The following is a 14707-nucleotide window of genomic DNA, read 5'->3' as shown; positions in this document are numbered from 1 at the left end:
CTTTGTTGTGCGAGTCTTTTATTCTTAAGCTGGATATGTATAGAACTTTAATTTTAATGATTACAGCTGTTTGCCGGGGGGATTGGAAATTTTGCATAAGAAAAATGTATTTTTGATACAGAAATTTCCCTAAAAGCATGCCTCTATGTTGAGCAGTTTATTCATTTAGTAGTTGGGTGGGGCTCCTTTCACATGAATTGTTGCATCAATGCAGCATGGCACGGAGGTGCCCACCAGGATGCAGTTTGTGTCATCTTTCTCTTTATGATAGCTCACAGATTCAATCACCTTTTTTTCTAATGGACCTCTGTCAAGTCAGCGGTTATCTCCAGAACTGTATAAACAATAACATTTCTGTATTAAAAGCACTTTTTACTGGACTTGCACAGTTCAGAAAGTGGAAGTTGTACATTTATTTCTAAGATTGACAGTTTATTTAATATGGCTTACATCAAGTGACAATTCAATAACTTTCATAAGGTGGAAAAAAGTATAATGTTACGTCCCAAACAATTAAGGGGAAAACTCTCCAGTGAGTGGAAAGCATCTTACCAAATAAGATGCTGCATAAAAGAAAGTTTTATGCAACAGAAAAAAATAGTGTAGAAGGGCCAGGGGTAACCACAGTCCTTAAGGATTGTAAAGTGAAGTCCATTCGAGGGTTTCCTGGAGATTTACAAGATGTGGATACAGCCAGTGCCTCAAAACCCCCTTCCCACTGCCACATCCAGGGCTGGGTCAGAAGGTGTATTTCTTGAAGAAAATCCCAGATTTAGTTTCTTGAGAAAAATTATGTTACATAACCAATAAAACTTTATCATAAAAAAGTCAGCCTTCTGAAAAGCCTGTGGCTCTACTTAGGTGTTAAGGAACTCTGAGGTCACTCATTTACATTGTTTGTCTTATATAATCTTATAGGTACTATATAACTATTATTATTTTTTGCATTTCTTTCCATTCTACATACAATTTCCATGGTTCGATACAGAGCTAGATAAAGCCACCTTATTCTTCAATGAACTTTTTGCCAAGGTGTCTGGCTTTCTGCTGGACTCTCAGTTTCTAAGTGCTAAAGTAAACTTTTATATTATTTGAATTAATTGATTTTTACATGTAGGGCATGTTACCCACATGTTTCCACTAATACTTTCATGTAAAAAGTAATTCCTAGAATTGAATGTTAAATCAACTTATTTAAGTTTATTTTCTTACAGTCTCACAAAAAAAAAGCCCTCAACCTTGGGGGTGGGGCCACTATTGTTGAAGCGCCCCAAACTCACGCACTTAACTCGGACCTCCTTTGTGTTGAATACAGCCAGGCACTTCTCTGCATTATTGATAAACCTGTTCGGAAACTAAAACGACCAACAAAAGTACCGCATTTTAAACATTTGCCTAAACTGGCTTCTTTTTGCAAAACTTTAGATGTCAGTGAAATATGACGCACTGTAAATTTCTAGATTTGAATCTGAATTCTTGAAACTTGTCTAAAAAACGTGTTATAATTAATAAAATTGCATTACTTCATCAGGCATATGGGTAAAATTGTTTCAGGTCTGACGTACCTATCCTGCTACAAAGGCAAAATAATTCGCGCAGTTGTAAAGATTGGTGTTTCCAAATTTCAAGTGGCGCGCTTGACTCTATCTCGCGAGATTACGGAGTGTTGTGTACTTTGTCAGCAGCAGCGCTCCGCCACCATTTCGCTGCGTAAAGTCTCCTCCCCGCGACCGCTACATTCTGCGCCGAAACCCAGTCTCTCCCGCTCCGTATTTTAACTTCTTCCCACAGTCCTAGGTGTACCTCGTTGGGTACCGAGAGCCAGTTTGGACTGCCGGCATCACGGATTGAGTACGATTTTGCGCGGATGACGACTCCTTCAGCGAGAATTTAGTAAAAGAAAATCAGTCGGAAATTTCAGGTAGGTGGGAACTTAAGATGGCGGCCTTGAGAGGGAGGGGGGCAAGGAGGAAGTAATGGGGGGACATAAGGGGGTGCTGAAACTAACGGCAGGACGTTACCAGGGTACGTTTGACCTAGTGGCGTGTTTTAAAGGAAATGAACTCACAATTTGTTTGCATTGCACGACAGAATGCTTACATACAAAGTGATACCACGAATGAAGGCAAGTGTAACGCTGTATAACAAAAGGAATTTCTATTTAAGTCATGATTTGGAGGGGAGGTGTTGTAAACCCCCTTGAATCCCCCCACATGTTCATTGCAAAATTTACATGAAACTTTATAATGGCGTTTTATACCTTTCTCTTTTTAGGTTTAAAGAAATATTTCTCAATATTTAAAATTAAGTAAGTAAATAAAAATTTTCTATAGAGGTTTGACCCCACGCAGTGACGTCACTTGCGATTCCCCCACTCCCTCCCCCTTCTGTTTTACGTGCACAAGCGGGTTTTAATGTGACTTTTTTGGTGTTTTTTGTGTTGTAATTTATCAGATGTGTTGGTTTCAACGGGCTGTCTCAGAACCGGAGCATTACATAACAAACAGCGAGAGGAAAGGGGCGCCTGCGCATTAAATGATCGCACCCTACTAACTCTTCAAGCTTTGCTAGTTAGCAGCTTGCTTTCCCTTTTTCGCTCAACACAACCCACTGTGTTTATTGTAGAGGCTAGCGTTAGCTAGCTAACCGGTAACGTTAGGCGTTCACTGTTATTTTTTTTTTAAAAAAATTTTTATGGTGAAAGCTGCTCCGATCACTCTCGGACGGGAAGCAAAAGTCCGATTTATGAATCACATGATCGGCGGAACCGGTGCTTGCAGACATACCCGCTGGTTAAACGCGTTAGATTCTTATCAGGGTGGATCCGAGTACATGTGGCGACTAGAACTAGCCACAGCGAGGAAACGTTACCCAAATCAAAGATTGAATGACTAGAGGCCCAGCTGCGCGCGCTGGACCACCGGCTTTTTTTTGCCCGTTGGAGAGAGCGCGTGCTGCAGGATTCCCAGTAGCTTCCTGTGGGCGACTGCAGCACGTTCAACTTGAAGCTGCTGCTCCGGTTTTTATTACTGCTGCAACATTACCCAGTGAAACACAGCCCCGTACACTGAGCAGGAGCAAGGAGTTGTCCAGCTTAGCAGTGCTGTTGCTTCCCTACTGACTTGACATCTTACTCACCCTCCCTACACACACTTATACTTGTTTTGTTTTATCATTTCTCTCTCTAATAAAGCTGCATAGGCCCTCAGGTGCCCCCAGAAAGTTTTGTAAAGGATGACAAGATGTGAGACACTAATAATCACAGGAATAGTTATGAAATACGTTTTCTTTTTCCTCTAAATCCCATTTTCCCATTTGTGTTAACATAAAGATCAAATGAATCAGGATACATTTTTTAATACTAAATGAGGTTATACAGATCTTTAAGCTGTCAGTTTTATATATATATATATATATATATATATATATATATATATATTTGGTAAAAGAAAAAGTAGCACGCATGTTTATTCTGTGAGTAAAGCTACATACAGTCCTTTATTTTTTAAAAATTACACTATATGATCAAAGATGTTGAGGTCACCAATCCATTATAATGACCCCCACACTTTAACGGCTACAGGTGTATAAAATCCAGCTCCTGGGCATACTAAAAGTTTCTATAAACCTTTGTAAAATAACGAGTCACACTTAGGAAGTCAGTCACAGTACAGTGATAGAATGCCGGCTGTGCAATAAGTCCACTCAGGACATTTAAATTCCGGTAAGATATTCTTTAGTCAGCTTTTAGTAGTATATGGAAATAGAAGTGATTGGGAATGACAGCAACTCTTCCACAAAGCGATAAACCACGTAAAATCACAAAATGTGACATGGTGTGCAGAGGTTTCCAGTGTTCTCCAGGTCTGTAGCTACAGACCTTCAAACTTTGTGTGGTCTTCATATTAGTTCAAGAACAGTGGACATGGAGCTTCATCGCATAGGTTTCAATGTCAGAGCAGATACACTGAAGTCCTACATCACCAAAAGCAAGGCACACTGTCAGATGCAGTTGTGGCGTAAAGGACGCCACCAATGGACTCTGGAGTGATAAATCGTACCCCTCTGTCTGGCAATTCAGTGGATGAGTCTGGGTTTGGCAGTTGCTAGGATACAGATACTTGCATTGTGTCAAGTGCAAAGTTTGGTGCAGAGGGGACTGTCTTTTTTTTTTTTTTTTTTTCTTTTTGAGTTGGACTCTGCTCTTTACTTCTCATGAAAGGAATACTTAATGCTTTAACATACCAACACTTTTTGGTATGTTTTTTTTTCTATTTCTGAGATGGAGAGATGCAAAAGTTACTCCAATAGAGAAACCCAGAGTTTGTGAACTGACTGCAGCAACATTCCCCAAGTGCTTGGGTGGATGGACCTAAAAGTATGAGGACAATCAGCCGTATTACCTCCAGCTGCTCAGCTGAGTCCTGTCAGTTTTGATAAAGAATGTTGCAGAGAGTCTTCCCATGAAAGGTCTCTCCAGGTGTAGCAACTAATGGACGAAGACCGTTTCAAGCTTAGAGGCATTCCTTTTCAGCATTCTCAATATTAATTTCTTTATGCCATTACTGTTTAACATTGTCACTGAGGCAAGTTCATTAATACAGTGCTCATGTACATCTTACATACTATTTCAGTCATTACCTGAATTATATTTTTTTTACGTTCATGTCAGAAAGTGAAACTTGTATTTTTTATAGATTCATTACAGATAGAGAGGAATATTTCAAGGCTTTATTTCTTCTACTTTTGATAATTGTTTACAGCCATAATTCAGTGTCTCAAATAATTACAGTATTACATATGCTCAACAAAAACTGGATATTTCAAACAAATGTCTGACGTCTGAAATGTGTGATCATTTCTATGCACTGAATACTTGGTTGGGCTTCTTTTCCTTGAGTTACTGCGTCAGTGTGGCACATCACTGATGCTCCTTTATAGATCTATGAGAGTGATTTATTTTAAATGTTAATTTATACTAATTAAAACAACTATGGCTTGCAGCTAAAGAAATCTAGAAGTCAGATTCTCAGAAAATTACCAAATTAGGTGAGGCCAATTTAAAAAAAAAAAAAAAAGATTTCCACAAATTGTGGGAAAGACTGCTGACTTAACATTTTTTTCAGCAGGCAGTCATTGATGCTCTCAGAAAGGAGGACAATAGTGTGCAGTCCCTGTACTGTGAAGTCAAATTTTTCCCAGTTGGAAATGTGTCAAGAACAGCCCCTGAAGTTGTAATTCCAATACGCACCAGTATGAAAAATGTATCATTCCCCCTCCCCTCCATTCCCGTTTAATTAGAAACATGTCACAGAGCAAAAGTGGCGAGAGCAAAACATTGTTTCACAAGAGTCGTTAATTGTGAAACACAACTGATCATTTAATCTTTTTTTTTTCTTCCCCCACTTCCTCAGAACATGTGGAAGGGAGCCTAATTTCAGCATCCTGGAAGTAGAAAGCACAGAAGACCTGTGTCTCACACCACAGACAGGTAAGACGTCGCTTTGCAAACACACCCGATCCGATCAATCAGTTTTTAATCTCACTTCTCACAGAAACGTCTCAAAACGTCCACAGAATCTAATGTTGTCTGAGGGTGGCTACAGGTTTATGATGGAATGTTTTGTTTGTGTTCAAACTGCATAATGATGATACCTACTGAATAACAGGATGTGAGTTTGTGTTGCTCAACACAGACTTAAGCCGCCTGCCTTGGAAAGAAACGGGGTGCGGACTGCAGGTAGAAATTGCAGGGTTATCACACAGTTGGACTTCTAGTTACTTAAACACATTCAGGCTTGTAAATGGCTAAAATGACTCGGACACATAGTAAATATTAAAAAGACAGTGTAAAGTATGAATTGTGTAATGCCTTTTGAAGTAACTTAAGTACTAAATATGGTCATCTTGTGAGTAATGTCTGTTAGAGAACATTAGGGAACAAACATTATCATGGAGATCAAGGAACGTGGCAGACGAGTCAGAGAAAGTTGTGGAGAAGTTTAAACCAGGGCTAGGTGATTAATTGGCATAGCCATTAGCCAAAGGATACTGTTCAGTCTTGAGCTTCTAAGTGTATAAAATTGGCATCATAATCGCAACATCAGCATGTGTGAATCTGTTATGTCGTGGTAACTTGAATTCAGTATTTTGTAGATCTTTACATTTCAAGTATTCGCACACTGCATCGCAGTAACGGTCTGTTGGATGAACACTCGATTCCCCATCTGATGTTGATTTCATTGGCCAAGACGCTGAACCTCTTTCAGATTGACGGTGTCATCTTGCTAAAGAATAAGGAAAAAACTTGGGTTTATTTCAAAATGAACATAAAGTATTCATTAAAAATATCACGACACGGTTTAATTTTATTCTATTACTGTGCAACACTAGGTTAGTCATCATTTGAAAATGTAAAGAGCTTAGCATGACAAACATAGCCGCCCACACGACCTAAGCAGCCATTCAATGGGTGTATTAATCAGAAAAGCATACCGGAGACTTAGTCTAACTCTGGAGGAGCTGCAGAGATTCACAACTCAAGTGGGAGAAACTGTTGACAGAGGAACTATATGTTGTGCACTCTACAAAACCCGGGCTTCTCTGGGCAAGTGGCGAAAAGAAATCAAGTCATATTAGGGAAAAAAAGGTCCTTAGAAGTTTGGTTTGCTGTCTGCCACAAGCCTTGTATGGCTGCAGACATCTTGAAAAGTGTGGTCTGGTGAGATGAAATCAAAATTAACATGGCATCAGTCTTAAAGCACTAATCTCTCAGTGAAATGTCGTAGAGGCAGAATCAGTGGAGCTGGTCAGAGTTGATGCAAAGTCAGATGGAGCCAAATGCAGGAGTATCCTGGAAGAAAACCGGAGAGACACTGCCAAACACTGTCCAGGAGATAACAACCCTAAACATAAAGCCAGAAATAAAATATGATGGCTCTGTGAAATCAGAATCTGATCAAGAATGCGCTGATGTGAAAATTTGGGCTAATATCTGATATTAACATTCCTGTGTCGGCTGATAACTGATATTTACCAATATATCTTATAATTTCCCTTTCTTTTCAACACTATAAAAATCTCCACACCACACACATCGCCTCTCTGCTTTAGTTTACGCCTCCAAATCCTGTGCTGCATCACTGTAACTGTTGCATGGCCAAACACAAAAAGCAATAAGATGGAATTGAGAATTGGCACATTTTTGCATATTGGATTGATATGATATCTTAAAAAAATGACTTGCATTGGTTAAAACTGATATCCCTAAATCTAGAGTTCAAACATGCACTCCATCCAGTCTGGCTGAGCTTGCACTATTTTGCATAGAGATATGTGCTCTTAAATGAAATTACTACTAGAGAATGATCTTCAAAGATTTGCCACTGTAATTACAGCAAAACATGGTTCTTCAAAATGTGGACTACAGGAGCTGAATACAATTTCATACCACACTTTGAATGTATTTTTTTTTTTTTGTTAAAAACAATCAGAAGCAACATCATTCGCCACGTTTGTGCACACAAACAAGGAATCTGACTTCAGTTCCACATTGCTCTCTTCATAGTTATTAATAAAATATAACTATGAAGAGAGTTGTATAATTATTTTACTGTATAATAGTATACAGTAAAATTTTGTAGCCATCCTTTTCCTTTCACTTCACAATTCTACTCTCTGTGTTGTCAATATCGTTAAATCCCAATAAGCTAAATTTATTCTTGTGGTTGTTGATGTGAGAAGGGTGTATGAATACTTTTACAAGGCATTGCATATGAGCGTTCACTACCAGCCTTCTGGAAAACTCTATGGCATTTGAGGATGTGATGGAATCATCAGAGTCTGGTCTCCTTGAGCAAGCACACACCCAAGACCATGCATGATAGTGGGGCCTTAGGCATCAGAGTTGGGGTGGGAGGGAATCACTGATCTCCATCATTCAGATAAATTTTTCTGACATCTCAATGTCTCTACTCTCCATAGGGGCAGTGTGTGGTCGGAGCAGCTCAGAGGAAGGAAGATCTGGAGAGGAGGCGGAGCGGCAGCTCGCCTCCCCGGCTGTGGATGTGCTGGGTGCCAACCCCCAGGCTGCACAGAATGTGGCTGGGGAGTCGCCACGGCATGCCCCGCAGCCGGTCGCAGCTGCCCACCGCCCGGTCCCTTTGTTCACAAATCCGTCCGCAGTGCCGTTGTCGGACTGCAGCAACACCACGTACCCCGGCATGGAGAGCGCCCCCACGAACACTTTGCCTGGGACTCTCCCAAGCAGCAACGTTAAGGCCATCATTTCACAGGAGGTCCTTTCTGAAGAGACCGCGTCTGGGACACAAAGACTTCCCACTCCCACTCATCCTCCTCTCACATCACAGATTGACAGCACAGTGGAAGAGCATCAATACGGGTCACAAACTATTAAAGAGAAAAGCCTCACAAATAGTCAGGAATACCAGATCCAGCCACCTCAACAAAGTCCTGGGGCTGTGGTTGTTACGGAGTTCAAACCAGAGACTGGAACAAATGTGGAAATTACCGGAGAAAATATTCTCCTGCAACCCCAATCGCAAATCTGTTTCACAGTCGCTTCCTCTTCTGGTTCCCAGTCAAGTATTGGATTTAAAGTCCAGGAGCTGCCAGTTCACACAGTTCAGCACAGCCACAAAACTCTGTCAGGGGTTGCAGAGTCAGTGGGAAGTGGACAGGACTCAAAATCTCAACTCCAAACTGAACAAACTGACCTATCGGAAACAAAACCTAAAGCCGTCGGAGAGATTTCACACGATGCAGTGGAGACGAGGAAAACAAACTCTCTGGAATCAGTCGAGACATTTCTCCACTTGGAAACACAACCTCATCTTTTGTCAAAGGCCGGACAGTCTGCACCTGGAAGAGAAATCTCAGTGTCCTCCTGTGGCACCCCGGAAGTGGCTCCACAGAACACGGGGGACGAACCGACCGACGCCACCGGCAACATGCTGCCAGAGTTCTCCTCTTTGAAGGAGAGTTGCTCGACTCCCCCTGCAGGGCCATCGCTGCCTGACACAAGTCTAGTGGTCTCGCTGCAGGCGGGAACGCCTCATACCTCAGATCAAGTCTCCTCAACCGAGACGTCACTGATCGCCGAGATTCTGCGCTCCGGCGAGGCTCAAGAAATTGTGGTGGTCAGGGACAGTGGCGACTGGTCCAACGTGCACCTGAATCAGAATTACCTCCTGCAGCGGGAAGACGGCACCGTCTGCCAGGCGGCCATCGTCAACCAGCTTTCAGCGGGGGAACCAAAGCTGTACGAAGATGACGTCCAGGCTGGGGTGGAGCTCCACTCCCAGCCAGTGGAGGTGTACGAGTTCTGCAGTCTGGTGGAGGAGGTCGCCGAGGAAACTATCTGCGTTGGAGGCAGCGGGCAGATACCTCACTCGCCAGGCTACGAGGTGAACCTGTTCAACGCGCTACTGGAAAATGCAGAAGAGGACCTCGAGCCCTCTATTCACGCAGTTGCGCAAGCTGACACCATCATCATCTCCCAGGAGGCGCTGGCATCGCCTAGTGATGATGCTCATAACCCGGTGGGACAGCATTTAGTGCTAAAATCTAACCAAACTGTAGAAGTGGCACACGGAAGCGAGGTCTGCTTAGTTCAAGTAGCTGCTGTTACATCTGACTCGTTCGCCATCGAGGAGGCCGATGTCACTACTCAAACTGGGACGCATTGTTCACAGACCAGTTTGGCAGACTTGGGTTTAACACAGATGAGCGGCTCCGCAGCGGTTCAGACAGTTTCGCCGCAACAGGAAGCGCTTTTATCGTCGGTAGGTCCAAGCGGGCGGCCGGAAATGTCCTCTGCCGTTTCGGTGCGCGTTTCCAGCACTACAAGTCAGACCCCAGGATTCGCCGTCGTTAATGCGGTCAAGCCTGAGTTCTGCGTTTCTTCTCAAGAAGGAACTAGAATGAGTCTGTCTCTGACTCCATCTGTTCAGAACGTTGTAGTGTCCACAGAAACCACTTACTCCTCTGCTGTTATAAATCCAAAGCTGCTCCTTTTTAAGCCAGGAGAGACTCCTCTCCTGAAGCACCCACCCTCCCTTCAGGCAAAGGTGTCCCAGCAGCAGAATGTGGACGGTGCCCACATCACTCTGTCTGGCACAGTGTCTAAGGAGTGCCTTCCCCAACCTGTTTTAGCTGCCGATTCTCCGTTTGTGTCTACAGCTCTTAGCGTTCACAAAGATCAGACGCCGTGCTCTGCGAAGAAAACATCAACTCCTGTTAAAGCTCAGCAGACTTCATCGGTCCGCCCTACAGCTTCAACCAGCAAATCAGAGGCCTTAACTTTTACCGAAGCGTCAACAAAAGAGGCAGATGCCCCTCCGCAGGATGTCTCGGCACCCCAACCCGTCATACCTCAAACCTTTGTCATGCTTTCAGCTGCCGAAGAGAGGGACGAAACCGAGACGGCATCTACCAATCCCAACGACTCCAACAGCTACCCCGACGACGCAGAAGATGAGAGCGAGGATATGGACCAAGATCAGGACGAACAAGCAAGTGACATCCAAGAGGGCGAGTTGGGCCGGGTCAGCAGCGCTGAAGAAGACAGCGATGATGAAGCAGACCCCGACAGGAGTGAGATGACGACTCCCAGCTCTTCACACAAGGTACTTCAAACAAAAATCATACCATTACGTGTGCGTGATCAAACTATGGCTGGGTAGTGCAATCATTTGCAAAAGTAAAATACACTCTTTTAATTTTAAAGTTGCACATATCTGGACATATAAAAAAAAAAAAATCATCTGTCCCGAATCGGGTTCTAAAACTTCTTAAAACTAATATTAGGTGTACAAAACCACACAATTTCCATTTCATGTTGTAGTTATTTAATAAGCAAAAATAGAACAAAAATAGAAAATGCACCCTTTCGATATCCATTTAAAGTAAGTCGCTGCCAGATGCTGCTAAAAGAAGCTGGATTGTTAGCACATTGCTAATGTGTTCAATGGGTCTGTAACAGTGTTGTTGACAAGCTATAGTCATGGTCAATAAATTAGAATACGTACTCTGATGACACTCGTTTGTCAGATTAACAAAACGTTTTGAAAATAACCTTTTAGTAGATATTAAACATACTATTAGTTAAGCTCACATTTTATATTATTTTTTTTATTGTTCAGATGTAATATTCTATTATTAAATTCCTATAAGCAAAATACGTAAGCAGAAAACATAATTAACAGAAATAAAGTCTTAAAAACGCGAAACTGAGCTTTGTGTCTCGTAAAGAATTGAGTTACTGACATAGACTTTTTAACAATATTATAATTTACTAAATAATGCATGTACAGGTCAAGTTCCAGCAAATTCACCACAAGGTCAAACTGTTCAGAGCTCAGAAAAATAACAAAAGAATCCCCACGAGCTCCACGACAGACTACTGTGTACAGCAGGTATGTTAAATGTTGAAAAGTTTGTGAAAGTACAATTAGGAGAAGACTGAACAGGTAGATCTTGTTTTGGAGAGTCAAAAGAGTAAACCTCTTTGAAAAGAATATGAACTGTTTTTATTCAGTGCAGTTCTTTAAGCGCTTTACAAAAAAAAGTCACTTCATTCCAATCATCTGTATATTCCAGTTAATCCTAGTTATCAAACCGTGCATCAAGTTCAGCTTATTATTCAAAAAGGTAAAAAAAAAAAAGTTTCCTGTCTTTGGAATCCCAGCTGATTGCTTCAAGTCATCGACTTGCAGCATTTACTCCCGCATGAGCATGTAGTGACGGTAGACAATCACTTGCACTGAGTCAACTTTACAGCAATCCCTCATACTCAGCATGCGTGTGGCAACAGCGGAGAGGAAAATCTCCACTTTAACAGGAAGAAAACTGCAACAGAAACTGGATCATTGTTTGGCAAAAGGGTGGAGGGATGATGCTTTGGGCAGCCATAACATCATGCTGCCAAACTGTTAGCAGGACAATGATTCCAACCACATCAACAGATCTACAACATGATAGCTGAAAAGGAAAAGTGGCGACCCCACATTGATTGAAATGCTGTGGTGTGACCCCAAGAGCTGGGAGAATATCTGCAAATCTCAGTGGGCTAAAGCTAGCTATTAAATCATAGGGTGCACTTAGTTTTTCTACACAACGCTTTTTCAGTTTGGCTTCATTTTAAGGAAATTACTGAACTGTCTGTCGTTCTTTTTGTACACTTGATTATGTTTAAGATGAGTATCAGTAAATTATCTTTTAATGCAAAATTTCACATCAGTTACGTTCATTAAAGCATCTTTTCAGTCGAAGCTGGTTTCAGTTTGTTTTCGGCTGATGATCAACGTTCTCCGGTTTTACCTGGAGGGATAAAAATGTTCTGTTTTTATCTAATAACAAAGCTTTGGTGTGTAACATTGTGATCATGTTTTCCACTGTCTTCCTCCTGCATGTAGCCCGTCAACGCAACTCATTAGCATAGTGTTGGTTTTATGTAGCTCCTTTTAAGTTGGCCACATGCTCAAGCCATGTGTGTTTTCCAGCATGAAGAGAGCAGGACAGACACACAGGCACTGTTCCTTAAGGTAAGCGGTGGTTGTCAGACACCCACATAGGCTCATGCTCACAGGACATTCAGTTTGGGTCACTGTTAACACAAATGGGCATCTTTAGTTTTAGTTTATTTATTTTTTTGCATGAGGATGACCACAAAATATCTATGATTGACAGTATAATGGTGTTTTCTAGTAAATTAGATTATTTTGATGAGATCAGATCATTTTAGTAAATCAGTTCATGTAGTTAAACCTATAGTATATAAGGTAAATACATACAGACTGTGTTTCGATGAGACCGAATGTTATGTAATGGCCCATGTGATCTGCAGGAAGACTACTGACTTGACTGTTATTGATGTTCATGTCCAGAGCCTTCAGAGTGCTGCATAAAAAAATATTAATGGATGCTTTCTTTTAACATGTTTGATGATGGGACTTTGTAAACAGCCATCTTTTCAGACTCTAATGTTTGGCGAGGTCTCCTTTTGCTTGAGTTACTGTATTAATGCAGTGTAACATGGAGGTGATCAGCCTGTGGCACTGCTGTTGTGTCAGATATTTTTTACTGATGGTCTTCAGCTCATCTGTGTTGGTGGGTCTGATCTTGACAATACCTCACTGTTCCTCTTCGTAGTTCAGGTCCGGTGAGTTTGCTGGCCAGTCAAACATATCATGGTCATCAAAGCAAGTTTTGGTATATGTGGCAGTTTGGAAAGATACCAAGTCCTGCAGGAAAATGAAGCTCATCAGTTGAGGGAAACGTGAAGCGCTCTAAAATTTCCCGTGATTGCTTTTCTCTGCTGCTTTTGCACCTTTCCCCACTGCACTTTTTCCTTCCACTTAACTTCTCGGTGATATGTTTGGATACTACAATCTGAGTGGCTAACTCTTTTACCACTGACCTTCTTTGGCTTATTCTGTAGGTGTAGAGTATACGTAGTAACTGGAAAACTGTCAAGTCAGCAGTCTTCTTTTAGTTGAAAGATTTTGTGTTTTCATTAGTTATAAGCCATATTTATCAAAATGAAATGAAATATATATATATATATATATATATATATATATTTTTTTTTTTTTTTTTTTTTTTTTTACAAATTACTGAAAAAAATAAATAATCTACACAAATAATTAATAAATCACAGAAATATGCTTTGATGGAGCGTGTTCATCTATGCTTTTGCATTCATCACTTTTTCACATTAAAGTAAAACTCTCCTCAACCGTCTCTCGGCCCTCAGGTGCGCCAGTGGATCTCCGATAGAGTCGCGGTCAATTCGTCTCCCTCCTCACCGTCCGCCTCCACTTCCTTCCACTGCCCCTCATCCGCTCCTGATTGGACGACACCTCAACGGGAGAAGAGCTCGCCTCTCAGGGGTCCTCACGGCAAGTTTGTTTCTCCTTCCTCTGTGGGCTACAGTTCCTCTTCTTCGCCACCAGACCAGACCACGCCCCATCGCTCCCGTGGAGATCGGCACGCTGACATGGCAGAGCTGGCAAAACATGTAAGTAAGATGTATAGGAACACAATTTGGCTTTATCTCACCAAAAGTGAACATGATTTGGCACAAACACGTTGTGCCAAATCATGGCACAACGTGTTTGTGCTTTAAACTAATAAAAGTATTTGCAGATTAAAGGAATATTTTCCACCTTTTTTTTTTTTTTGATGCCTTAGCTGTGGTATTTCTGACAGGAACATGGTCGAGTTTTGTTCTTGACCCAAAAACGTTGTGCCAAAACAACCAGGAAGTTTACCACTGAAAAAGGGGAAACTAAAAGGAAGTGAATACCCAGAACAATGGAGCTGATTGTGGTAAAGCCTGGAAAAACCATTATGAAAGAAGAAACGTTCAGAATATATCTTTACAGTTATTGCAGTTGTTACAAGTTTTGTTACAAACAATACTGCACTCTAAATTGTGTAAATGGGGGTGAGAGGAACTAAAATACTGACCTCTTGTTTCAAAATCATTGTCATCAAAGCCAAATGCTCTCTGAGTTTAAGGGGGGGAAATCCTCGTGTCACTCACCTTGAAGTTTGAGGGGGGGGATAATGAAACCCCACGCTGTTGAAAGCTAATATTGTGAAATCAAACCAAGTTGAATTTGCAGCTGAAAAGCCCCAAAAATGCACATGAATGGCCATAATTGTGGCCTTTCAATTCATTTAA

At 41.6% G+C, this 14707-nt stretch overlaps 1 protein-coding gene across 2 annotated transcripts in view; it reads left to right on the top strand.

The window, feature by feature from the left end:
* The first annotated feature begins 1232 nt into the window (after window positions 1–1232).
* The window catches only part of srcap (Snf2-related CREBBP activator protein), a 41307-nt gene continuing 27832 nt past the window's right edge, over window positions 1233–14707 (top strand). Inside the window, exons 1-5 of one of the 2 annotated variants that reach the window (XM_014983960.2) lie at window positions 1233–1921; window positions 5415–5491; window positions 7984–10646; window positions 12522–12563; window positions 13775–14038. In XM_014983960.2, the coding sequence (XP_014839446.2) occupies window positions 8223–10646; window positions 12522–12563; window positions 13775–14038 (2730 nt within the window). In that variant the 5' untranslated portion in view covers window positions 1233–1921; window positions 5415–5491; window positions 7984–8222. The remainder of the gene's footprint in view (window positions 1922–5414; window positions 5492–7983; window positions 10647–12521; window positions 12564–13774; window positions 14039–14707) is intronic. The other variant, XM_014983961.2, reaches the window with a different exon arrangement.

Source organism: Poecilia mexicana, unplaced genomic scaffold (genome assembly GCF_051168715.1).
Source record: "Poecilia mexicana isolate PSO_F unplaced genomic scaffold, ASM5116871v1 scaffold_19, whole genome shotgun sequence".
Classification (NCBI taxonomy): domain Eukaryota; kingdom Metazoa; phylum Chordata; class Actinopteri; order Cyprinodontiformes; family Poeciliidae; genus Poecilia; species Poecilia mexicana.
Note: the sequence above shows the minus strand (reverse complement) of the source record. Positions and strands in the feature narration are given on the sequence as shown.